This window comes from Borostomias antarcticus (assembly GCF_949987555.1).
Source record: "Borostomias antarcticus genome assembly, chromosome: 15".
Taxonomy (NCBI): Eukaryota; Metazoa; Chordata; class Actinopteri; order Stomiiformes; family Stomiidae; genus Borostomias; species Borostomias antarcticus.
This window is the reverse complement of record NC_140248.1, coordinates 14725273-14750185: the sequence shown is the minus strand read 5'-3', so window position 1 is coordinate 14750185 and position 24913 is coordinate 14725273. Positions and strand designations below refer to the sequence as shown.

Below are 24913 nucleotides of genomic sequence, written 5' to 3'. Positions count from 1 at the left end.
AAAAATAAATAAAAATGTTTTGTTCCCATGGGATCTCTCCCGTCCGTCTGAAATAACGAAACATTTACCTGGTAAATACATGCAAAGTATAGCCTAATATATATAATGGGTAATTACTGAGACACCTATACTGTAGGTATAATTTCAAAACTTTTTCTATGCACATGAATTCAAACTGAACTAGCACCACCAGGTAACCACATTTTTACATAACTTCTATAACATCCAGTGACAAAACCTCTCCCACACCAGGGTTTGAATCCCTGCCCCCCCCCCCCCCCCCCCCCCCCCGCATGGGAGTCGGGCACTTGATCCACTACACCACCCAGGATCTGGAAAAAGTGCGGTGTCATACTGTTTTTGTTTTGGTGTTCAGGGACCACTGCCTCTTGTGGTAGCAACATAGAACTGCAGGTCAACAACAGGACGGAGAGAAAGGGGGAGGGAGTAAAAACCTGACTTTTGCTATCTTTGGTGCGTGTCGCCCATGGTGTCGCCACGCACAAAAAAACGCGTTTGAAAGGGATCTTACAAAACAATTTCGGGAAAAAAGACTGGAAGGATCGTTTAATCAGGAAGTTCAACAAATAAGCAAGAAGGAAGCTACAACTCTACCGAGGAAAGGTAAGACAGAATTTAGCCGGTTTATTTTTCTTGTCTATATTTTGCTGGTTTGGCATGTTGGAGACATAGCCTACGTTTAGGCTATCATAGAGCGCTGTCCCTGGTACTATGAATAGGATAGATAAAACACATTAGCCTACTTGGTTCAGCTTTGCTTGCTTTTCGTGGTTGTAAATAGACATTTTGGCCCTATTTCTATTTTTCCTATTTTACTGTTAGGCCTACTGTAGAAATCCACAGAACGGGAACGACAGGGAAGTGAAGTTTCAGTCAGCGAGAGAGGGAGCGAGAGAAGTAGAGCTGCGTGAAACATGATAGCATAGGCCTACGTGAACGCCTACTGCACTTGACCAATAATCATAAAATATCATAGGCTATTATCATATTCTAGCGACCCGTGTTTATAATGTTGTTGCTGTTTGTGTGTTGGTAAGTGCGGGTTGTAGTTGTAGTTGGAGGGGAGCGGGCGCTGTGTGGGATATAATAGCCTAGGCTACTGTAGGTGGGCGTTCCTCCTCCCTCTTAGGCTATGTTTTTGGGAGTCGTGTTTGGCGATTCATTAAACCAGACCCTTCTGAGTTTTAAGATACGCCTCAGTCTGCCTTATTGACGACATTGCAATATTTTTGTAGCCTATGATGCTTGCTGCGGTGTTGTAGGCTATTTTGTTGAGTTTAGCAGTCATCTCTGTGTAGATAGAATAATCGTTCATAAATTCGTCTGCGTCTTCTTGTAGACACTCCGCTGTTAGGCTAGATAAATGTAGCTTATTTGATTTTGAAACAGTAGTCTTGTTTAGCCACTGTATTGCCACCCACATGATGAAAAAATGCACTAGGCATAGCATTATGATAATCTACTGCTTTACTATGGAAAAAGATTACCCCCCTCACTATTTTTGTTAGCATCCTCAGTCATTTCATCCTGGGGCCGGGCCTGTAATGGGGGGGATTGAAATGGACATATCTTGACGTGGGAAGGTCACAGAGACACTAGGGTTTGGACTGGCATAAAGCTCTCGACCTAATGAATGTAGCAATACCAAACGTCCCCTGCCCGCACCATTTAGTTATTATATTAGGCTATTGCATGTGTAATCAGATTTGACACCTGAAAACCACTGTTATCTGACCTGGGAAAACAGTCACATCAGACTTTTTCTGACACATCTGACACTGAAGGGAGAAAGAGAGGGGTTTCAGATAGCCATGAATCCTTTCTCACCTTGGCCAGGCTGGGAAGCACTTGTAGGTCTACTTGACTTGGCTGCACATAGCCTCCTCTGACTGCTTCTGATATGCTGTCTGAAGCATGCCCAGATCTTTCTCAAGAGAGACAGATTGTCCACCAACAAGTATTTCATTTTCCATATCTAAATCAGGATAGTCTCACGAGCATAGACGATTTTACCCTCTGAGAGTAGGAGGGGCAAAATTTTGACGTGAGAAAAAAAAAAGTTCTGCCGTCCCGTCCCGTCTATTTACAAAGAATGCCAGTTGTGAACAGTATGCTAATAAATCCGTATGACAATTCAATATGCACAACGCATCAAACTTCATCTAGACACCACGAGCATGTCAATATGACTTTATGATCGAGCACTAGGCCATACCCAACATCACAACATCAAACTGCAACTGCCTGCTGGTGCTAGCTTCCTCGCCGATGGTGATGTTGCTAGTGTGCTAGCTTTGATAGCCTCTGGAGCACTTCTGCATTCGATTGCACCTGCTGCACTGTCATTTCGAGTGGTAGCTTCTTTTTTTTTCTTTTTTTATGAAGAAGTGGTCAATTGTTTTATAGCTCTTTTCGTCATTGTGAGCAGGTTGGCTAGTTCTAGCTTGTTGAGAACTGAGCAGTACAGTCAGATCTCTCTTTTTTTTGCGGTAACAGATCAAACCGTAAATTGTTGAGGTCGACGGACGAGTTGTGCTATTGGTGGATTATGTTTTGTTTTTTTTTGAAAGGTAGCCTAGTTTAAGTAATAAATACACTTTTAAAATGAATGATTTTAAACCACAATTATGTATTTAATAATTGTGTTAATTAGTAAAAATTAATTATTTTATTTTTTATTTTTTAGATTTTGAGCAGAGTTGGGCTGGCCAATCAGGGTGCGCACTTGCCCCCCTATAAAATCGCCCATGCTCACGAGACTGTACCATAGTCTGCTGAATTAGGCCTACAGCCTTCTAACCCCCCTGGATCAGGATAGTTTGAGTAGGCCTAGTCTTATAGGCTATAGCTTACTCTTAAGGTGAGCATTAAAATGACTCTTGGTTAGAAGCATGCACTTCTCATTTAAATTATTTGACTAAAAGTAGTTTAGCTACTCTTAAACAAAACACAAAAGTGCAGACGTTGTTGATTTGACCGTTTTTATCTTCAAAAGAAAGGTCCATCAGTGTCACTCCCCTGCTTCAACTTAAATGAAAAAGGCCTAGCCTTGTGGCATTTTGCATGGTGTTTAAAAGTAGGCCTATTGACAATATGGTGAATACTCTGAATCTAAATAGTAACGGCCACTTTTTAAATCCTCATTCTCTCTGCTAAAGAACTGTCAATGGCCACAGAGACCTCAATTAATCAAGTGTCCTGGATACCTTGGCAACTGCCATATACTGAGGCAATTTTAAAAAGAGTCAGAGCCCCCCTCCCTCAAGCTCGCACTGGCTCCCCACTTTATTATACTAACAATGGCCAGTTTCCCAGCAACCGCTCAAACTCCTAGAGAAAAGACGAGACTATAGGAGGTCACGGTGCTTAGGAACCATTCGCCGCAGGCGTGGTAGGCCACTGACAGTATAACATCAACATGAATAACTATCATGTAGCTAAAAGATGGAAGCTGATATATCCTGGCTGTGTTTTTCATGATGTTGATGTGCCCGGCACTCTGGCATAACTAGCCTATAGCTTATGCTGGGATAATGCAGGCTGGCTAATAAGATATACCTATGCATAAGCTCTCCTATGATAAATGTAGGCTATTTTATTTCAACCAAGATATTGCATCAAGCCCGGATGCATTCAGGATGATGCCTGAACACTCGGTATAGGATGCTGTGAGTGCACATCTTATTTTTACATTTAAAGCAGCCCAGGGACATGGTCCTGAAAGAACTAAAGCTCCTGCTATATCAAGAATAGACATGCAAATATCTAACACATTTATAACATCTGCTGTAGGCTATTTAAGCTGCATGGGAAAAAGGAAACGTGATTTTTAAAAATAACGTGACTAGTAGGCTAGTCTAGTTCACCAAATTATACCGATTAAATCACTATAGGCTACATTGGATTGTCACAATTGACTGTAAACATGAATATCTTTCATCTTCCCTCCCTACTAGGATTGGGTGAATAGTGTGTGCGCGCCTGCTCTTCTGCGTGCACGTGTGAACGGCGGCGGTGCTGTGCTGGAATTTGAGAGCAACGAGGAAGGAGCGATATATTACAGAGACACTGAAAACCTGGTCTGGATCACTGCACTTTCGAGGATTCAGATTAGCCGGATCATGATTAGATTGTTAACGCAGGCAAGCGTTGCAAAACGCTATGGACACTGAAGGAATCGTTTTAATAATTAGACTACGTCAACTCTATAGCGAACATTTCCCATCCGTACAGGTTCCCCTGTGTAAATCCGGTGCCGTGGTTTTCGACTCTTCACATGTGCCTTTCGCAAAGCATGCGTGCAGAGTGCGAACAGGGACTATCATATTGAAGCGCGTCTCCGATTCATCTGATTCAGCAGACCGCGTTGTAGCATATGGAACACAGTATCAGGTGTACGCTGCGCATCGCTATAGGCTACTGGCTGGACACCTGGGAAACATACAGTCGCTAAATTGTATTATTCCGTATGGTTATTGCTCTTTGGCGCTGTTTTTTGGTAACCTACTATTCTGGCACATTATGCTTATAGCTATGGAGAGCAGAATTACCTTGAAGAGATAGGGTAAGTCTTTGACGATGTTATTTTAGGCCAGTATCAAAAGGAGTGCAGCACCCCAAAGCTACTGTATGTTGCTTGTAGAATAGCCTACAGTTTGTATTGTGAGATACTGCCTCATGAAGGCTACTATGCGTCATCAGGATACATTGCTGGTTTGAAATCATAGTAGGCCTATATTCCTGTCAGCCAATGTATAAGGTTGACCTTGGATCTCAACAAAAACTCATCATGCCTCATAACATAACATTTCCCATCCCCTTGAAGTGATCCAGAATAATCCACAATTACCTTTTCAAAGCAATAGAGTGAAGAAACATACTCTATAGTCTACTGTAAATGTATCAGTATATCTGAATAGAAATGTAGATTGTGTAGGCTGCTGTTTTTGTATAGGCTATATATTTAGTTGCTTCATAAAACTCACCCATTTCCCCTTTATCTAGGTAGTGATATCAATTATTGTCTGGGTTAAGTTTATGTCATAAGAATGGAATGTGAAATGCCATCCAAAACTCTCTCAGCTCTAGATCTCACTTTCAGTAGAGGCCTTTGAGAGGAGAGTTTTCACTTTCAACCAGAACATATTCCAGTCACCAGTCCTGCAACAGTGAAAGTCTCTCCAACTTATTGCATAATGATGGGATCATCACCTCAACCGTTAAATGCCTGTCTGTCTCCCTGACCTCCTCTGATTGAAGAGTTTGAATGGTGACAGTGCTAGCATTGTTCAAAAAGTGCCCAGTTGCAGTCAACAGTATGTGCTTAGTGAACAGTGACCTTCTTAGACCTGACAGGGCTCTTTCTGTGAGCTCTAAATGGACGCCTGACAAAAATATTGTGGCAGTATGGTCTATGCGTTATCTAACAAATGAACAAGCTGGTCAACGGCTTCACAAAGTATTATGCTACAATATCTCAGCTATGAAAGTTAAAAGATTGTAGCCATGTACTCTCTCATTTTAATAGTTCGGTCTGACAAAGGTCATCTTAGTAGTGTCGTGCTTGGCCTACTGCTCTCCTGGTTGTGCGTGGGTGAATCACTTCACATGACAAGGAGTCTTCCGTTCTCGAACTTTACTGAACTTCTTCAGCAGGTGAGTTGGCTACAGAACATATAGGCTACAGCCGTTTGTGTCACAGAGGGCAAAGAGGGACGTCCTTATTGGCAACTGTCAGCGCACCTGCCTCACAAGCCTCTTGCTTGTAAGAGCATGGGCTCGAATCCCACCCTGGGCAAGCCCTTAACATGGGTCTACCGTTACAGTGGTGCTGTGATCCGGATGCCTAGAGGTGTGGAGTGAGTTTAGAGGGGCTAGTGTAACCGAGTGAATCGTGAGTCCTTATAAACCTTCGTGGAGCGAGTCCGAGGTACAGTATGTGGTTGTGAGTAGCTGAACTCACTGCTCAAAAGGAGCACTAACACCTATTGGTGTAACTATCAGTGCGTCCGCCTCGCAAGCGGAAGAGCTCGTAAGAGCCTGGGTTTGAATCCCAGCCTGGCGATGAGCTGTGAAGATCGGTGTTCCCTTAAAGATTACACAGACAACTCCCCCCAAGCGTTTCCAAGTAGTATTATTGCTTGTGCTGCAGTCGCAAAGACAACTGGATCAACTTCCAAAAATAAAACATAGTTTGAGTAACATTATTGCTTTGCACACACAACTAACTACCAGCACTACTACTAATCTGCCTGGGCACTTCAAATATACTACCCAAAGAAAGACACTGGAGCACCCATATTATATCTGCTTTCAGCACACATTTTTCTTCATAAAATGTACTGTTTCTAGTTGAAACAGTTTTATTTCGTATAAAGAGAAACTCAGCATAGTAAAGAATCTACAGCAATGACATTTACCTATATCTGTCTTTCTCTCACAATATCAGAGCATGCCTGTGTCTGAGGGTGTGGAGAAATGGCACATGCTGTTCTATGGCACCAGCTCTTCTGTCTGTTTTTAATGAAATTGGAGCGTTTGTGAATACTGTACATTGAAAATCATGGCTTCTATCACACTGGTTAAGAGGATCAGGCCCATTCAGGCAGTGACCTCTGTGTTTCTCAGCTCACCTCAGCTCTGGGATCACTGGTCGCTTTGCCCCTCCACAAGGTTGCACTTGAGCAGTTGTCTCCCCTCGTGTCTAAAGCTGTTCCACAACCGTTCAGTTAATGTCATGTAAGCAGTATTTTTAAGCCAGTGAGACTTATGATTTGCTCAAAATCAAGGACAATGCAGGGATGTTTTCGAAGGTGTGCAAGAAAGAAGCAGTGTGAGTTAGTTAGATCATTTTTGAACACAGTTGATTTTTTGGCCATTAGTAACTTGCTGTTTTCAGGCTTGTAGACTTACTATTGACTGGTATAGTGAACTGTCAGCTCTGCCAAAGTTTGTCATTGGTATGACTGAACCTGAATGTTGTTTTGTCTAAATAAATTATGAGTTTCGGTGACACTTTCGTAGATGTACAGTTTTGAGGCTTTTATCCTGCCCATTTCAATAAAAAAGATAGAATGTGACTGAAACACAATATTCACATCCTGGGCCAGGTCTGCAATAGTCTCAATGCCAGAGGTCTTACGCAGATACTATGCACCATGACGAAAGCAAATTCCTAGTATGTTGAAAAACTGCATGGTAATAAAGAAATTCTGATTCTGACTATGTAAGCTATGCTAACTACCTAACTGCTTGTTAACATCTCTTTCTAGGATGGAGAGAGGTGTGATGTTAGGGGGAGGCTGTGGGTCTGTGTCCGGAGGTGGGGGGGGGGTCACTGTCCTGAGCGGAAGGAAAAGGTATGATAGTTGTTGAGGAGGGCTGGGTATGTGGTTCAGAACCAGGATTGCTCAATTGGCAGTCAAATCTGCAGTAGAATTCATTCAGGTCGTTTGCAAGTCCGAGGTCATTCATAGAGGGGTGGGATTTGGTTTTATTGTCTGTGATCTTCCATAGTCCCTGCCAGATTGATGACCAGTCATTCGCAGAGACTTGGCTGTTATCTTCTCCACAGAGCAGTTATTCATTTTTTCCTTTTACTCCCTCTGTCTTTACTTTCAATCTACTCTACCCCCCCCCCCCCCCCCTCACTCTCACGCACTCACACACACACACACACACACACACACAGACAGACACTTTGTTTCTCTCTCTCTCACACACACACACACACACACACACACTCTCTCTCTCACTCTCTCTCTCTCGCTCTCTGTCAGCTTCTCTCAGTCAGGACCGCTGACATCATGTGACTTGATTCCTATTGTGGTTGAATACAGTACGCTACCATTGTTTCCACACACACTGAGGAGAGGATTTTGTTTTTTGTGCGTTGTCAGAAGGGAGGCATTGGCCTTTTATTATGATGAACTCGGAGGGGTGTGTGTGTGTGTGTGTGTGGGGGGGGGGGGTATTAAAGAATACATCCATCATAGAACAACATTGAGCTAAAAAACTAGACCCCCATAAAAAAATAGGTGAGGGGGGTTACCTTGACTATACTTGACATGTAAACAAAATAATGTTACCAAGCCTGCACTTCCGGGATTTGCCACATCGAAACACCTAGGAGGGCGGGGCATCGAGACAGATATGCTCAATATGCTTGACAGCTATGATTGACAGTTAGGACCTTTATTTTGAAAGGGGAGTTGAGAGCTGTAAGTGTTCATCTGAAGGATACCTTTCTGAAATAAATGTTTCATGGATCAGGATTACTGCCTGACTGAGCTAGTCATAAGTAGGCTATACCCACAGCCTTACAAAGCAAGCACTCATGAACCCTCGCCTCAGCTGCAGTAAATGAACAACACAATGACTGAGAATGACAACTTAAGCGATAATAAACATTATGAGGATGACGGCGATGTGATCTGGACATTAATGTTGGAGACCTTTTTCCCAAAAAAAAACAAATTCCAATGACCAAATTGCACATTGAATTGCCAATTGCAAAATACATTTCAATTTGAATAAAGAGGACAAAAAACCTACATACCACTCTAGCGGCAGTTGGTAATTTCAAATTCATTTTCTAACTTGTTACTGCCCCTACAGTTTTTAAGATATATGGACATATTATATCTCAAAATGCTGATGTGGTTCTCAGGATTCCTATGGTTCCTCTGGCCATGCTTTCCCCATGCCTGCCCTCTAGTGCTGGTGTGCCACGGTACTCCTGAATCTGACACTTAGATACTATAATTTCCCTGATCACCTCAGTATTGAGCTAGCTACAGTTGTTCTGCAGGAGTGCACAATGAAAGTCAACAGGGCCAGTGAGACCTTGGAAAAGTAAGCTAACTGTGCTTTTCTGAGATGGGGAGCACAAGGTGTAATCTTACCAGTCTCCGTATGCTCTCCTGTGAAATGCAGCTATCACAAACTGAATGTTGAAACAATTCCATTTGAAACAGAGCTATTTAGCCATAAATTTCACTTTCACTTCTGCACTACCTCTCGCTCCTCTGTCCAGTCTTTATCCAAGTTGCCTCCATGAACATGTATGGAGTTCTAGTTTGGACTCTTTTCAGCTTCAGGAGAGTTGTGAAGTGAGGTCTGTACGATAGCTTTTTGAATTTGTGTGATTTCAGTTCTGCAGTGGATCAGGATTCACACTGGTTATTACAAAGGTGTTTATTTTTGTTACATCAACAAATAGACTGATTATTTTATGACCCCGACTGATACAGTGGAAATATGGATTCATTTTCTTTTAGCTCAACTTATTAAACTCCTCAATGTGTTTGGTGTGGGTAATAGCTTTCTCAGTAGCTGCTAATCAAACAGGAAACACATGGTCTTAGGGTTTCGTGTGTCACTGATGTTTGCTGGTCCTTTAGACATGATTAAGCTTTTGTTCTAATTCATTAAAACAATGTGAGATTATAAATGTAACGACAAAATATATATTGAGAAATGCCACCTCATATTTTCATTGCATGAAGTAAGTATAGGAAGATTATCTGTAGTGAAATGTCTTTTGCTTCTTTCAACAGCTGGAGGTGATCGGACATGATGGCCATTCGACTGCCCTCACAGAAAAGTCTCTTAGCTGTGGACCCTACCAGCTACATCCCTCTCTTCTCTGTCCCAGTGAAAGCATAGTCCTGGTGATATAATTGGGATTTAAAAGATTCAGAACAACTTTCTGGTGCTTTCTACCACACATACTGTAGGTGACTGCTATAGTAGAAGTCCTCAGCCAGCCAGCCTAGTCGTCTGCCTCTGGGTTGGTGTTCGATTCCGAGAGGATCCCTCCCTCCCAGCCTCCTCTCGCCACTACCCCCCCCTTCCCCACGTTGTTGCAAGGACTGAGTCTCTGCTGCCCAGGAGGGAGGGGCCCTGACATGTCGGCCAAGGCGCCCATCTACCTGAAGCGGCGGAGCAGACGGGGGAAGAAGGAGAAGCTGCGGGACATCCTGTCGTCGGACATGATCAGCCCCCCGCTGGGCGACTTCCGCCACACCATCCACATCGGCAGCGGTGGCGGCGGCGAGGACGACCTCTTCGGCGACCTGTCCTTCCTGCAGGGGAAGTTCCACCTGATCCCGGGCCAGCAGGGTCGCAGCCTGTCCCAGCGCTCCAGCATGTACGTGGACGTAGACGGCGACGGCGAGCCCTTCGAGTTCGGCCGCGCGGCCAGCGTCGGCGCCCGCCTGCCTTCGGCAGAGAGCTCCCCGCTGCTGAAGAACGCCCTCTCCCTGCCCGTCATTGGAGGGGTGCAGGCCATCACCCTCCCCCTCGCCGCTGCTGTGCCGCCCCCCGCCCCCACCCGCCCCCCGCCTCAGAGCTCGACCCCTCCGCCCAAACCGCCCAGGCTGCACCTGGATGACAAGGCGGCCGTCGGGCTGGGTCCTTCCTCGCCACCGCCCGCCCAGTCCCCCTGCAGCAGGGTGTCCGGGTTTGGACCGTCCATTCCCAGGTTCTCCTCGGCGGACGACGTGTGCATTCAGGACCCCTACGTGGAGGTGGAGGACGAGAGCCAGGAGGAGGGCGGCTCCTACATGTCCCACGCCGGCTCCCTGCTCTCCCTGCACCTGGACCTGGGCCCCTCCATGCTGGACGACGTGCTGCAGATTATGGACGGCCACGGGCTGAGTGGACTCACCGGCGCCTGTCTGCAGGAGATCTACACCTGACCACGTCCACCCCTCCTCCCTTCTCTGTCACCTTCTTAGTCACGCAGCGTTTCTTAGCGTAGGATATAGCTGACTCAGACCTCCACCGAGCCTCGCTGGATCACGAGGCTGGATAGAAGAAGTGCACTCATATTAAGCGCTTTCTCCTGGAACTTTATCTTCATTTGCTGTTAGTGTTATTAAATATGTCTACACTTTTCCACATTTGAAACTAATGTAGGTTGTGGTTAATGAATTAGGCAGCCTGAGCCAAAAGCCAACCCCGTTGCAGTATACTATACGCCTTCTCCTGTTTCTCCTAGGGGAATATGAGAGGGAACAGGATTTTTTTTACTGTGTGTGAGCTACACTGTTAAGACTACACAGCTCCTGACATCCCATTCTGCTCCATGTCAAACTGGCGGTCTACGCTGATTTATGCATCTTGCAGAGCTGTACAGGAACACGTTTTCTGCTTAGTTTGCTTGGTGATCGTGTCTGTCTCAGTTTTCCAGCTGTTTTTTTAAGCAAGGGAAGTTTGAAAGAATATGTTGGATGTTGAAGTGAGGGTCATGCAGAGCTGACTTTGATAGTTCAACCACAGCACTGGCGCCGTGACTGAAGGTTGTAATAATGGACTGATGAGATGTGAATTAGCTCCCTGTTATTCCTCAACTAGAGATGATTCATGATGAGATTCTGCCACTTGTCCCTCTGTCCGTCCGTGTATGTGTGTGTCCGTTCGTACAGTAGCATGAGATTTAGACAAATCAGGAGTAGCCAATACTGTTGCACACCAGCAGAGGGCAGTTAGAGATCGCTCATAGACCTGCGCTTACTTCACCACCCGGTGTGATTTTTGGAAACGTAATACAAACTGGATATAGCTGTTGTTGAGATGTAGTATGATGATATAGACTACAGTTCATATATATCTCTGTTCCGGTTTTACCAGGGTAATGCAATTGCAATGGCTGCATGGGTTAGCTTTTTTCATTAACTGTATAACATAGTTTTCTACATATTATTTGTAATATATGTTACCAACTCAAGTGACCAGATATGCATGGTAAATTTCCCATATTTTGAGATTTTCTGAATCACTTTAAGGTAGTTAAATTGCCTACTTTTCAATTAATAAAGATAGTATGGTAATTTAGATAATACACAGGCTGGTAACAGTGTTTTATTCTGATGGTAGTAAAAAAGATGGCAATGTCATGTTAGGCAAAATGGCATGTGCTTAGTAGGAGAAGGTTGTTGTTGGAACTTATTATGTTTTGTTGGTAATTGGTACAAAACGTTTTTAAATTTCTTATGCACCAAAATGTAAACATGCAATAAACCTGTTATCCTTATAAGCATTGCAATTGTATATCACCACTGCTTTCCGATGCAGTTGCAGTTACTGTATACATGGTAATCTTGACTATTTCTTCTCTTCCCTTCTCATGTTAGGGATATCCTACATTCATCAGATCAAATGTAATTGCTGAGCTGCTAGATAGAGGACACTACATGTAGTTCAGTGTGATCTGCCCTGTGCACGCTCATATAAATCTCTGAGCTGGGAAAAACTCTTGGACTCTACACTGCTGGGAGTCTGTGGAGGCTGCATATCAGTATGCTCAGAGGAGGATGCGATAAGATGTAACGCAGTCTGTCCGAAGCTGGTCCATATACCGTTAACTGTCTGACAACGGTGTACTGGCTGGCCTTATGTAACAGCCTGTTTACACTGGAGCTATGCTGACAGCTCCTCTCTGCTGAGACAACTTGCTGCTGACAGACGCTGCTTCTGTGTGAACTCTCAACAACTGTTAGGACTCGAGCTGTGTGGGAGAGACTGGTGTTAATGCTGTTACTTCCTACCTACAACCTACCTACTACCCCGACTGTCTCCTGCAACTGATCACTGGAAATCTATGATCAATATACTGTATTGACTAACTTACTTTTCAAGCTGTGATATGTACTGTATGGTTCCTACAATGGTGTTATTTTTGTCATGTTTCACAATGATTGTATCCAGCTTCTTGTCTTAAAATGACCTCTTCATTGGTATTTCACGCAGCATACTGAGTAGAACCCACTCTGTAGGTATTTATGTCTGTACTTCAAGTCACTTGTAAATATGTGAAGCACCAGATATGAGTATGCAGTGAACATCATGCACCAACTTAATGAGATGGCATAGTCTAAGCTGATTAATTAAACACTGTTCTAAATATATAGTGAGTATTCTGGTTTGCTGCCATTGAAAATTTGCATAAATTGAAACATAGTCTATTGCATCAATAAACTGATCACAAATTACAAATTAGTATCTTATGTAATTCTGTGAGTGTGTGTGTGTGTGTGTGTGTGTTCTGTTAGCCACGACCCATCCTCTTTTTGAAAAGCCCTGGGAATCGCTCCAACTGGCTTTATTAACACAGGGCCCTCAGCACACAGTCTGTGACCCTGAGAACAGAGGCAGCCTGGGAACTCCACCGAGGGGCCATGGAGAGGGGCAGGCCTTCAGATGGGAGGAGAGACAAGGCCTTCTACAGCCATAGCCTGCTGGAAGAGAGAAGTGAGGCAAGGCAACCTTATTTGTATAGCACATTTCAGCAACAAGGCAATCAAAGTGCTTTACATGAGACATTAAAAGTATCAAGACAAAGTGCAACACATAAAAGGCCATATAAAATGAAATGCAAAAAGTGACATTTAAAACAAAATGCAGGGGACATAAAATACAGGAATATAAGTTACAGTGCAGTGTATGAATGATTTAATAAAAAGCAGCTGCAAAAACAAGTCTTCAGCCTTGATTTGAAAGAACTGAGAGTGTAGCAGACCTGCAGTTTTCCTGAAGTTAGTTCCAGAGAGAGAAAAAAGTGAGAAGAAAACTCAACATTTGTAGTATTTTCTCTTAGTCTTCTCTTAGTGTAGTATTAATTGTAGCCTCGCAAGACCATCCTGATCTCAGGACCTCACATTCTATCCGCAGAGAAATAGAATGTGAGCTCCTTGGGTCTCCCGAGGCAAAACTACATTTGTTTTTGCGTTTTTACCTCGTTTCTATAAAACTAGTTGTCTTTAAACATGCCTAATTATGCAGAATCCCACTGTAATCGAATTAATCTCTGAGGCTAGCGAAAGGTCATTGTCTGATTCTTTTGGAAACACGACAGGGGGTAGGCTAATGTTGATGCACATGATGCATCAACCATTAATTTTGGTTTCGTTTCTAGCTAATGTTCCCAAAAAAGTAGGAATCAACTCCAAGGTAAGGTTAATAAGGTCTTTTTGGATCGTTAGCTAGACCGAAACCAAAATTAATGGTTGATGCGGCCCTAGAATAGAATGAAATAGGCTTGCTAGTTGGGTAGATTTTGGACTGATGGACCTTGCTTTAGTTATGGCCTCTCAATCAATCTCTAAAGACTAGTAGAAACTAGAAACTGGCCACAAATATGCCAGGGGTAAAATACTGCTACAGATGCTACAGTACGCAAGCGGTTCCATAGTGTAGCGGTTATCACGTCTGCTTTACACGCAGAAGGTCCTGGGTTCGAGCCCCAGTGGAACCAGTATTTTTTTGCAGAGTGCATACTACCTCCCCCCATTCATGTTCGCGTCATGTCGGATAGCCAGGAGCTGTTGTCGTCCGAAAACTGTCTTCACTTCGGCGTGTAACGAAATAATATAATCTGTAGATGTAGATACTGAAGTGCAGCCTGGGTGACAAAAGTCGCAGCCGGGAACTAACATAAAGCTATCAATGTGGGCATAAGATTAGATATAAAATATCTTGTTTCTGTTCCTGTTCTGTTAAAAAAAGTAGACCTACCTAATTAGTGTGTAATGGGGTATGCAATAGCTGTATGTAATAGCTGCTGTCTAAAATTGGAAAACATGGAGATGCCGGGGATTGAACCCGGGGCCTCATACATGCGAAGCATGCGCTCTACCACTGAGCTACATCCCCACGTGATATATCTCGAACAGTAAAGTAGTACTATAAAGGGAAGAATGTTCAATGGTATTCATACATTCTTGTTATTGGTACGTTGTACTTGCATATACGAAATATTTCAGTATATATACTACTCCTAGGTAACGTCAATAAGAGGCATAATATTAGCTACCATAGCAATGCAGATGACACCCAGCTCTATATTCCCGTGACACCCAACGATTACAGCTCAGTTGACCACTTGGTAAAATGTATTGCTGATAGAGATGTATGGATGTCACTGAACTTGCTTCAGTTAAACCTGGACAAAACTGACCAGGACCAAGACACATGTGGAGGCAGCCTTCAGTGTTATAATCTCCAGCCCCTGGACTACCTTGCCAGAAAATCTAAGAATGGCTGAAACTGTGGGAACTTTTAAGTGAGATCACATACCTTTTAAATCTCGCTTACATTATAATTAAATCTTCTTTTAAACTTTTTCACTGTTTCTTTTAAACGTTCTATTCTCTTATTTTCATATATTATCTATCTTGCATTGTTTTCTTATTTTGTGCGTGTACCATTTACTATGAACCATGTTTGGTTATTCTGTAAAGTACTGTGTGCTACATTTGCTTGTATGAACACGTGCTGTATATATAAACTTGACTTTGACTAGAGTCTTTTGAGATGCCCCTGTGCACTGATAACCCTGGATGGCTGGCTAGTCTCTGGTGAGCACACACACACACACGTCCATCTTTAGTCCAAAGCAAATAAATTAATACAGTCTGATATTATATGCTGATAACTGATAAGCGGCTATGTAAATGTTTAAATATATTACATGAATATGTCACCAAAGATGGTTTATGAGGAATGTTGTGTGGAGGTTCAGTGAAAGACATTAAACTAGACACTAAAGGTCTCTTTTGTATTCTTCTCCACATCCCCACTCTCAAACGAGGTGTTCCCTGAGTCTCTGTTCACCTGGACCAAGGTATGCAGGCCTCTGTTGGATGGGAGAGAGGAGTGTGATGGGAAGGAGCGGGTGCTGGAGCCTGTACTGACTGAGCTCAATAGCTCCATGTTCCACTGCACTGCCCAGAACCCTCTGTGCTCCATGGACGCACACACACGACTCATAGTGTTTGGTGAATGTGTGTGTGTCTATGTATGGGGTTGTTTTTATTAGTCTATTCTCTATGGCTTCAAAAACAAAGCACAAAAGCACATGAGTCCGTAACAGACTTCAAGATGAGAAAGGGTGACTTCAATGTGGGAGGCAAATAGTTCCTGGTAAGAATCTAGAGGCTATGTGTCTGAGAATCAAAGGAAGTATAAGAAATGTATACAAGTATAAGAAATGTATACAAGTGATAAAATAAACCCACAGAAGATGATCTAAGACTTCTCTCGCTACATTAGCTGATGCAAAGTGTTGTAAGGAGATGCCGGGCCTGACCACCATGCTGCTCTTTCTGACCCTCACATTGGGGCTGACCTGATCAGGAAATGGAGGGCCATTTTCAGGGGTGCCGTTAGAAATTTTGGGCCCTGTAAAAGAATATAATGGCCCACCAAACCAAGACCTTATGATAATAATAATATTAATAATAATCATCATCATTATCATCATTAAAAAAAAAATATATATATATATATATATATATAAAAATAATAATAATGGTTTATGGGGGCCCCTGGAAGTGCAGGGCCCTTGGAATCGTTCTAACCTCCCCCCTCCTTACAGCTCCAGTACAAGAGCACAATATTCATCCCTAGTATGACAACTTCCATGTTGTCATACTGCCTTTAGGATTAACTTTAGCTGGGCTAGTGTTATCTGAGCTCTCAGCATTAATAGTTCAAAGGTTTGTTCACAAGTACACAAGCACAAATGTAAATTTGGACAGAACAACCAGAAGGTCTTCTGAATGAAAGCACACCCCATCTAGTCAATATACCTTGAATATGTTTCCAATGGCCCTGTGGTAATTTAATTGTAGCAGTAAGGCTGGCAGATGGTTCTCTTTTTTTCAACATTTTTTACATTATGCGGGCTGGCCCACTAGTCTATCACATCTTTATGTGCTATTCGAAGGGCAAGAAATGCACTGTATCATGAAGTCCTTGAATAAAGAATGAATACTGTATGACATGGATGAAAAGTCTGATGCTTTAGTTTATTTGAGATATAATTTTTCTTTGGTGTGAATTTGAACTTGTAGTCATGTTTCAAGATTCCAAGTCAATCAAGATTTCCAAATTTGGACTTGGAAGTGTTGATGCATGCTGGTCTCACCAGCCTGTTTAGAGACTTTTGAGAAGGGGTGAACCTTTGCTCCAGGGTGACATCTCTTCTTCAGGTCTTTGGCAATGCCTGCATGCAGCTCGAAGGCTTTCACACACATCATTACTTGGTTGGGAGAACCCCAGTTGTCGTGAGAATTATTTTGTCTCAGATTTCCTGCTAAAGCCTTTTTCTGTGGTTTAGTTGCAGCTGAGCTGTTCTTTTTTTTTGGAATGTGAAGGTTTTCTAAGAGGTTTCTCTGGGCTGGTGAGTTTCAGTCCATGTTCAATCATTGCACGTTTCTCTTCAAAGCTCACCTGCAGTGTCTCGGGGGATGGCGTAGATGTGACTTCACAAGGCCTGCTGCTTACACTCTCACTGTTGGGCAGTTGGTCAGTAACGTGAGGCTGGTTATCTGTTTCGGTGGTATTCTGGGTTTGGGCTGTAAAGGCTCTCACAGGCTGGGATGACTTGATGCTAGACTCCAGCAGGTCCCTGTGCTCAAGAGATATGACTGGTGTCTCCATACCTTGGGAGTACAGATGACATGGTGGTCGTGAGACTGATGATACCTTTTCAGCTGGACTGTCTTTCAATCCTGACCCGATTTTAGAATCTGGTGGTTTTCTAAGAGGTTTCTCTGGGCTGGTGAGTATGAGTTTACGTTCAAACATCTCACGCTTCTCTTTAAAGCTCAGTTGCAGTGCCTCTGGGGATGGCGTAGGTCTGACTTCACGAGGCCTGCTGCTTTCACTCTCACTGTTGGGCAGTTGGTCAGTAACATGAGGCTGGTTATCTGTTTTGGTGGGATTCTGGGTTTGGGCTGTAAAGGCTCTCACAGGCTGGGATGACTTGATGCTAGACTCCAGCAGGTCCCTGTCCTCAAGAGATATGACTGGCGTCTCCATACCTTGGTAGTACAGATGACATGGTGGTCGTGAGACTGATGATACCTTTTCAGCTGGACTGTCTTTCAATCCTGACCCGATTTTAGAATCTGGTGGTTTTCTAAGAGGTTTCTCTGGGCTGGTGAGTATGAGTTTACGTTCAAACATCTCACGCTTCTCTTTAAAGCTCAGTTGCAGTGCCTCTGGGGATGTCTCTGGGTCGTGAGACTGCTGATACCTTTTCACCTGCACCAGAAATCCCTAATGGGGTGTGGCCTGCTTCAGTCCTCTCAGGCCCACTGCTGGACGTGTCATCTCCAGAGTCCTGACAGCTCACTTGGACATCGAGGAACCTTCTCCGACTGCTGTTGTGATGTGAATCACTTTCAGAACATGAATAATAGTAATCTTTGCAGCTGCAGCATGAGGTGCATTTATCTTGGTTGTAGTGTGAACTATATTCAGTATGAGAATTGGCATTGTCTTGTCCTTGTCCTTCCTGACTTTTATACATCTGGCTTCTAGGTTCTTCCAGGTGGTCTAAGCAGCTGCTGTACTTGTCCAACAGTGCCCTTTTCAGATAAAAAGACTATAATGACTTTTGATGATTTCAACCAATACATTTAAATTGAAATTTGTCATGCAACACACACGCATGCACGCACACACACACACACACACACACACACACACACACACACACACACACACTCCAAATGTATGGGTACTGTATACACTGAACAAATAATATCAATATAGACTTACCAATCAACGTCTTCACAGCCACAGTCACAGTCATCCTAAGTTATGAAGGAAATTCAAGATGGTTGACATTCAAGTATTCACAAAGACAGAGAAAATTCATTCTCGTTTGAATTGTGAATTATTAAAGTACAACTTTGATTTCCAACCTCATTTCCAACCCCAGCCTTTGGAGCTGGTGGCCTGATAGACAACAGTGGCGTAGAGGGCCTTCTATTGTACGGAGCAAACAGCCTCGCCACTTCAGCTTCAAAATGTGGGGGAAAAGACATTACAAGTTGTTATGATGATGTATTGGAGAAAAGGTGCAACATCTGTACAGTACTACTGTATTTATGCATGGATACATTAGCCTAAATAGTGGCATGTAAAGATCCCATTTGAAAAGTGTTAGCTAGCAAGCTCAAGGTCCACACATCACAGCCTCACGTCAAACTCGTCTCCAAAAGCCAGACCTATCTAATGCTGGCACAGTGTAGACAGGGCTATGCAAGACTAACTTTCTAAAAAGTACATGATACGAATGTTCAATGAACAGGATTAGACCAACCATTATATTGCTATGGTGTAGTAGTATCTGTTGCTAGACTGTACCTTGAACAGGGGTTCTCGGGCTTGGAGCTGCAGCGGCCGTCGGACTAGGGACAGCAGCAGAGGTCGTCTGTTCCAAGCGGTTGGCTAATTCCCGCAGTAAGTCTGGGGTTGATTTCTCAGCAGCCATACCCCCTCTTTCTTCTTCTGGTAATGGTGGATCGCAAATTACACATTTATTAACATTTGTACATTCTAGAAATTAGATCATAATTAGCTAACGTTAGAGGCTGTAACCCCCTTAACCCCATGCTAGTCTCGCCTCCCAAACGTCAGTGACGTTAGCCTAGCTAGCTAACGTTAGCTCTCTAACCCCATGCACCATCCAGTCAAAATACAACATTTGACCACGATGTTATATTATTTACCATGGAATTTCACAGGATGCTGCTTGTTAACTGAGTAATGTTAGACCGACACAGTTCACTTGCTTATTCGACAAGCAGGCCACGCAGGGTGGGGGGGGGCTTACCAGAAGTCGACTCGTCTCGGTGAGCTGTTGCTTTGGTCTGTACCATAGGTAACCATGACGACATTATGAAATGTCCTGTCATTATGAAAAGAGTCATGAAATAAATAAGCAATCATTATGAAAAGAGTCAACATGAAATAAATAAGCAGTCATTATGAAAAGAGTCGACATGAAATAAATAAGCAGTCATTATGAAAAGAGTCAACATGAAATAAATAAGCAGTCATTATGAAAAGAGTCAACATGAAATAAATAAGCAGTCATTATGAAAAGAGTCAACATTAAATAAATAAGCAGTCATTATGAAAAGAGTCAACATGAAATAAATAAGCAGTCATTATGAAAAGAGTCAACATGAAATAAATAAATGTGACATTATGAAATAAAGTGTCCTTCGGAAAAGTACCATTATGAAATAAATAAAAAGTGCAATTTGAAAATAAAATGTGAAATATGAAATAAAACATACATTATGAAATAATATTTCAAATTAATTGTTTGTATTTTATTTAATTATTTAGCGATTTTACAATTTACCTATTTATTTATTTATATTCCTGTATTTATACATATGATTATTTATATAATGAAGGGATATTTATTTATTTAATATTGGCACATTTGGTATTCCATAAAAACTGACCAGGACCAAGACATATGTGGAGACAGCCTTCAGAGTTATGCCCCCAGCCCCTGGACTACCTTGCCAGAAAACCTGAATGGTTGAAACTGTGGGAACGTTTAAGCGAGATCTAAGACATAGGTCTACCTTTTAAATCTCGCTTACGTTATAATTAAATCTTCTTTTCAACTTTTTCACTGTCTTTCACTTTTTTTCTTCCTATTTTGTAAGCCTACTGTGTAGGCTACTACATTTGCTTGTATGAACACGTGCTATATAAACTCGACTTTGACTTTTTACAATTTCACCTAGGAAAAGTTGTGTGGTGCTGCTGCCTCAGAAGGAGGGAAATCCAGAGCATTGGATCAAGAGTCTTTTGAGATGCCCCTGTGCACTGAAAACCCTGGGTGACTGGCTAGTCTCTGGTGAGCACACACACACACACACACACACACACACACACACACACACACACACACACACACACACACACACTCTCACACACTACATCTTTAGTCCAAAGCAAATAAATGAATAGGTCTACAGTCTGTGGTAAATAAACTTAGACCTTTGACCTCTTTTCCTCTGGTCAGGTGATCGTATGGGCCTGCACTGAGAGATGATGCCTGAAGGGAGATCTGCAAGGACATTACACACACAGGAACTGAGTGTCAGTACTTCCTGTGTGATGTAGCCAATCGTGAGGAGCTGTATGAGCAGGCCAAGGTGATCCGAGAGAAGGTAACGTCCTGATATCACTGTTCAGATAACCCTGTCTAACGGAACAGCTCTTTATCATTCAATTTAACTAACAAACACATGTAAGCTCTTAAAGGTTCCTCACACAATTGAATGAGACATTTAATAAACTCACAAGTCAGTCTCTAAATGTTTTGCTCAACTAGAAACAGATAATTCTCCCAGCATTCATCTCTAAAACTGGGTGGAAAATATTAGAGAGTAAAAATAAAACAGCATTGCAGATCCAATCCAAAATCTTTAGGGTGTAGGTTTGTTCAGGTTTGGACCAATCCAAAGCAGTAGGCAAAGGTGTGTTAGTCAGCAGCTTTCCAGCAACTATCTTGAATATGTGCACACTCATAATATCTCACGTCTCATTACTGTAGGTGGGTGATGTCACCATTCTGGCAGCAGTGGTTCGTGGGAAGAGTCTGATGGATAGTGATGATGATGCCTTGATGAAAAGCCAGCACATCAACACACTGGGCCAGTTCTGGCCTGGGTAAGTGGCAGAAAAGTGGCATCTAAACACACAGTGGTAACACAAGGGGTTATTTAACAGCTGATTGATACAATGATATAGGTACACAGACCTACACCCACACATGGGTGAGAAGCCATTGGAATCCAATAATGAATTTTACATGTCTGTAAGGTATGACTTTATTAAGGTGGATTTTGAAATGGGATGCTGATGAAGCAAGATTGGCCTCATTAGTCTGAGCAATAATGAATTAGTTCTAAAACGGATTCTTTCTTTCTCTCTCTGTAGTGCCCCTTCAGGGGCCCAAACTGTTGATGTACCCCAGAAGGAACAAGGTAGGAGACACTGCTAAATAGTATGTTGTACTTTATGTGAGTTGTACTAACCTATATAGACTAGGCTACTATATGGACATTCGGACACATCCTTAGATTCTGTTTTATTTTAGCATTACGTTACAAGATTACATGGACTAGCCTACGTGTGACAAGGACAGCAACAATAGGCCTCTTCTCTGTTAGGATTTGTTAAGTAGCGCTAGCAGGACTTGCGTTCGAGTATTACGATATACTTTTTTATGTGATATATGGCTTATATATGGCGCAAGCTGCGATGGCCGAGTGGTTAAGGCGTTGGACTTGAAATCCAATGGGGTCTCCCCGCGCAGGTTCGAACCCTGCTCGCAGCGACTGACGGACATTTATGACAATCTCTTATTTAATATTAGTACTTAAAAAAAAAGTCTGTGTAAGGCTTTTTAGATGCAAAATAGGTAGATAGACTTCCGAATGTGTCCGCATTTTCCATTGCAACGGGGAGGGCACCATGTCATAGGCTCCATGGGAGAGAAGCCTCTGTCTGCGGTGTGCAGGCTCAATGTGCACGGAGTCAAACGTGGTGATGTGCTCTCATGGGCGTTCTCTTGGTTAAAGTGATGCAACTACGCCATCTAACTGTGGGTTGGTTGTTAGTGGGATTCGCGTTGCACTTGTCCAGGAGAATACGCACTCCGGGAACACGCGCTTTTAGGAGGTACAGGATACTTTGATGCTTTTGAATGGCGACACTGTAAAAACATTGGAAAATAGTTTTTCACTGCCGTTGTTTTCGCGTTTGGAAATACATGGAAGTGAATGCAGCTAACGGCTATGTCTCATTCACTTCCATGTAGGCCTATTTCCAAACGCGAAAACTATGGCGTTTAAAAACAGTCGGAGTCTGGTAATGATGAGTTTGTAATCCAGATAGTGTATTCAGCCTGTTAATTTGACTATTTCGGTTCATGAAGTGGTGTTTATATAGTGAACTTTTAACATTGGAGTCAACGGGCACTTCCGCTTTCGTCCCAACAATTAGCCTACGTCTGACTTGACCAATATGGCAGCTGCTGAATAAAGCGAATTGATTGTGAGTGGTTGGCGATTAACTGCTAATGCATTGATTGTGCTCTGAAAAAGTATGTTAGAATCCCAAACTCGTTGGAGATTTGGTAGGCTACTTTTGTACAGCTATATACTACCAATATTACCCAAGACCAGACATTCTTTCTCGTGGTTAGAATGGACGTGGTGATTATTGACTTGCAGCATTCTAATACGAGTCAGTGACTGTATACAACAACTTGTACTCGTAGAGAAGTAGAGACTACTTAAAGAGATACACACATGTAAAATTCAGACAGCAAAAAACATGTAATGCCCATAGTCAACATGGCGCCGTGGCTTAGTTGGTTAAAGCGCCTGTCTAGTAAACAGGAGATCCTGGGTTCGAATCCCAGCGGTGCCTTTTCACACTCATTTATAAACAGATACACACTTGAATAATTCAGCCGGCAAAAAACACCGAACAGCCCTAATTGTAATGGTGCCGTGGCTTAGTTGGTTAAAGTGCCTATTTAATACACAGTAGATTAAGGGTTCGAATCTCAGAGTGATCGGGTGCTGGAAGTCGTTGAAAATGCTTGAATTTCAAAGTGGCGTTTGAAAAGTGCTTGAATTTTGTATAAACTACAGGAAACTCCTTGAAATTGTAATAACTGGGCTTGCCTACTTTCATAATAAATCGACATCTGCCAATGTGTTTAAGAAAAAAAGCTTCTAATGTATCATCCCTGATGAAGGCCAAAGCCAAGTAAGAGTCTGGATGTACTTCTGTTTGATTCAAGATTCAAGAAGTTTATTGTAATGTGCATGGTTAGACACAGTGGCTACACCACACAATTAAATTCTTACTTTGCTTTGTCCTCCAATGCACACATCCTAAGACTACTAAGTAATAATAATATAAAAACAGTGCAATAGTAAAACAATAAAATAACAATAAAATATAAATGAAAATAGCAATTACTCAAAATATAAGGTGCAAAAATACAATACAATACAGTAGTACAATAGCAGCAGTATTACAGTAGCAGCAGTAGTGTGTTAGTTAGTTAGTTATCAGTAGAATGGTGTGTGTGTGTGTGTGTGTGTGTGTGTGTGTGTGTGTGTGTGTGTGTGTGTGTGTGTGTGTGTGTGTGTGTGAGAGAGAGAGAGAGAGGTAGATTATGGATGGTGAGGGTTATGCTAAGAGTCATTTACAAGCCTGATGGCCTGTGGGTAGAAACTGATGAAAATCTCAAACTGAAACTCATGGTATCTGATGTCTCTTTTCATGGGCCATCACACTGCAGAACAAATGCATGAGAAGGTTGAGGCAGTGTGTTCGGATATCAGCTTCCAAAATCTGATCCAGCTGTCTATGGATGGCCCAAAAAACGGCTAAAGCAAGATGAGAGCAGAATGAACAGAAGAGGAATGGACTAATGGAGGAGATAAGTGAAATAAAAGCCCCAAAAATAGAATGGATGAGGATATAAGGGTCCTCCTGAAATCTGCTGATGCCAATGCAGAAAAAGCTGAGTCACGAGGAAAACTCAGCTTCATCTCAAGTCCAATGGCCTTCGAAGAACTGTGAAAGAAAAGGAAAGAAGTCTAGAGACTGTGGAGAAACAGCTAACTGACAAACTCAAGGAACTGAAGGATACTCACTAATAGGCTCTGTCTTATTTGGCCTAACTAGGCCAATTATATTTTTTCTTTTGCACTATTTTGTGTTGTTCCTTGCATTTTTTTCTCAAGGAGAAGTTTTGATTTTGCACAATACAAAGAGTTTGATTTTGTATACATTTTAAAGCTCAAGACTAATTTTCTCTTATTTTGCACATTTTCCATAAAGTCTTTATTGAAATTGAAGTTTTGTCCGGTGGTTGTTTGGAGTGATTGCTGTAGATTGGCTCAGCCAGGTTATATGCTACGTTTTTTGTTTATAGCATAATAGCATCTGATTTAATGTGATGAAGAAGTGAAATTATCATTTGGAGTAAATATTTAATCGTTAGGTTCTGGAAAAACTTGAAACTGCACCTGGAAAATGC

At 42.5% G+C, this 24913-nt stretch overlaps 1 protein-coding gene across 1 annotated transcript; it reads left to right on the top strand.

Moving 5' to 3' along the window:
- Positions 1-9929: 9929 nt before the first annotated feature.
- Positions 9930-10721, top strand: cdc42ep2 (CDC42 effector protein (Rho GTPase binding) 2; the record flags this gene model as incomplete). Its single annotated transcript, XM_084450265.1, has 1 exon — positions 9930-10721. The coding sequence occupies one exon, from the start codon at positions 9930-9932 to the stop codon at positions 10719-10721; it is 792 nt and encodes a 263-aa protein (XP_084306391.1).
- Between the last annotated feature and the right edge of the window lie 14192 nt (positions 10722-24913).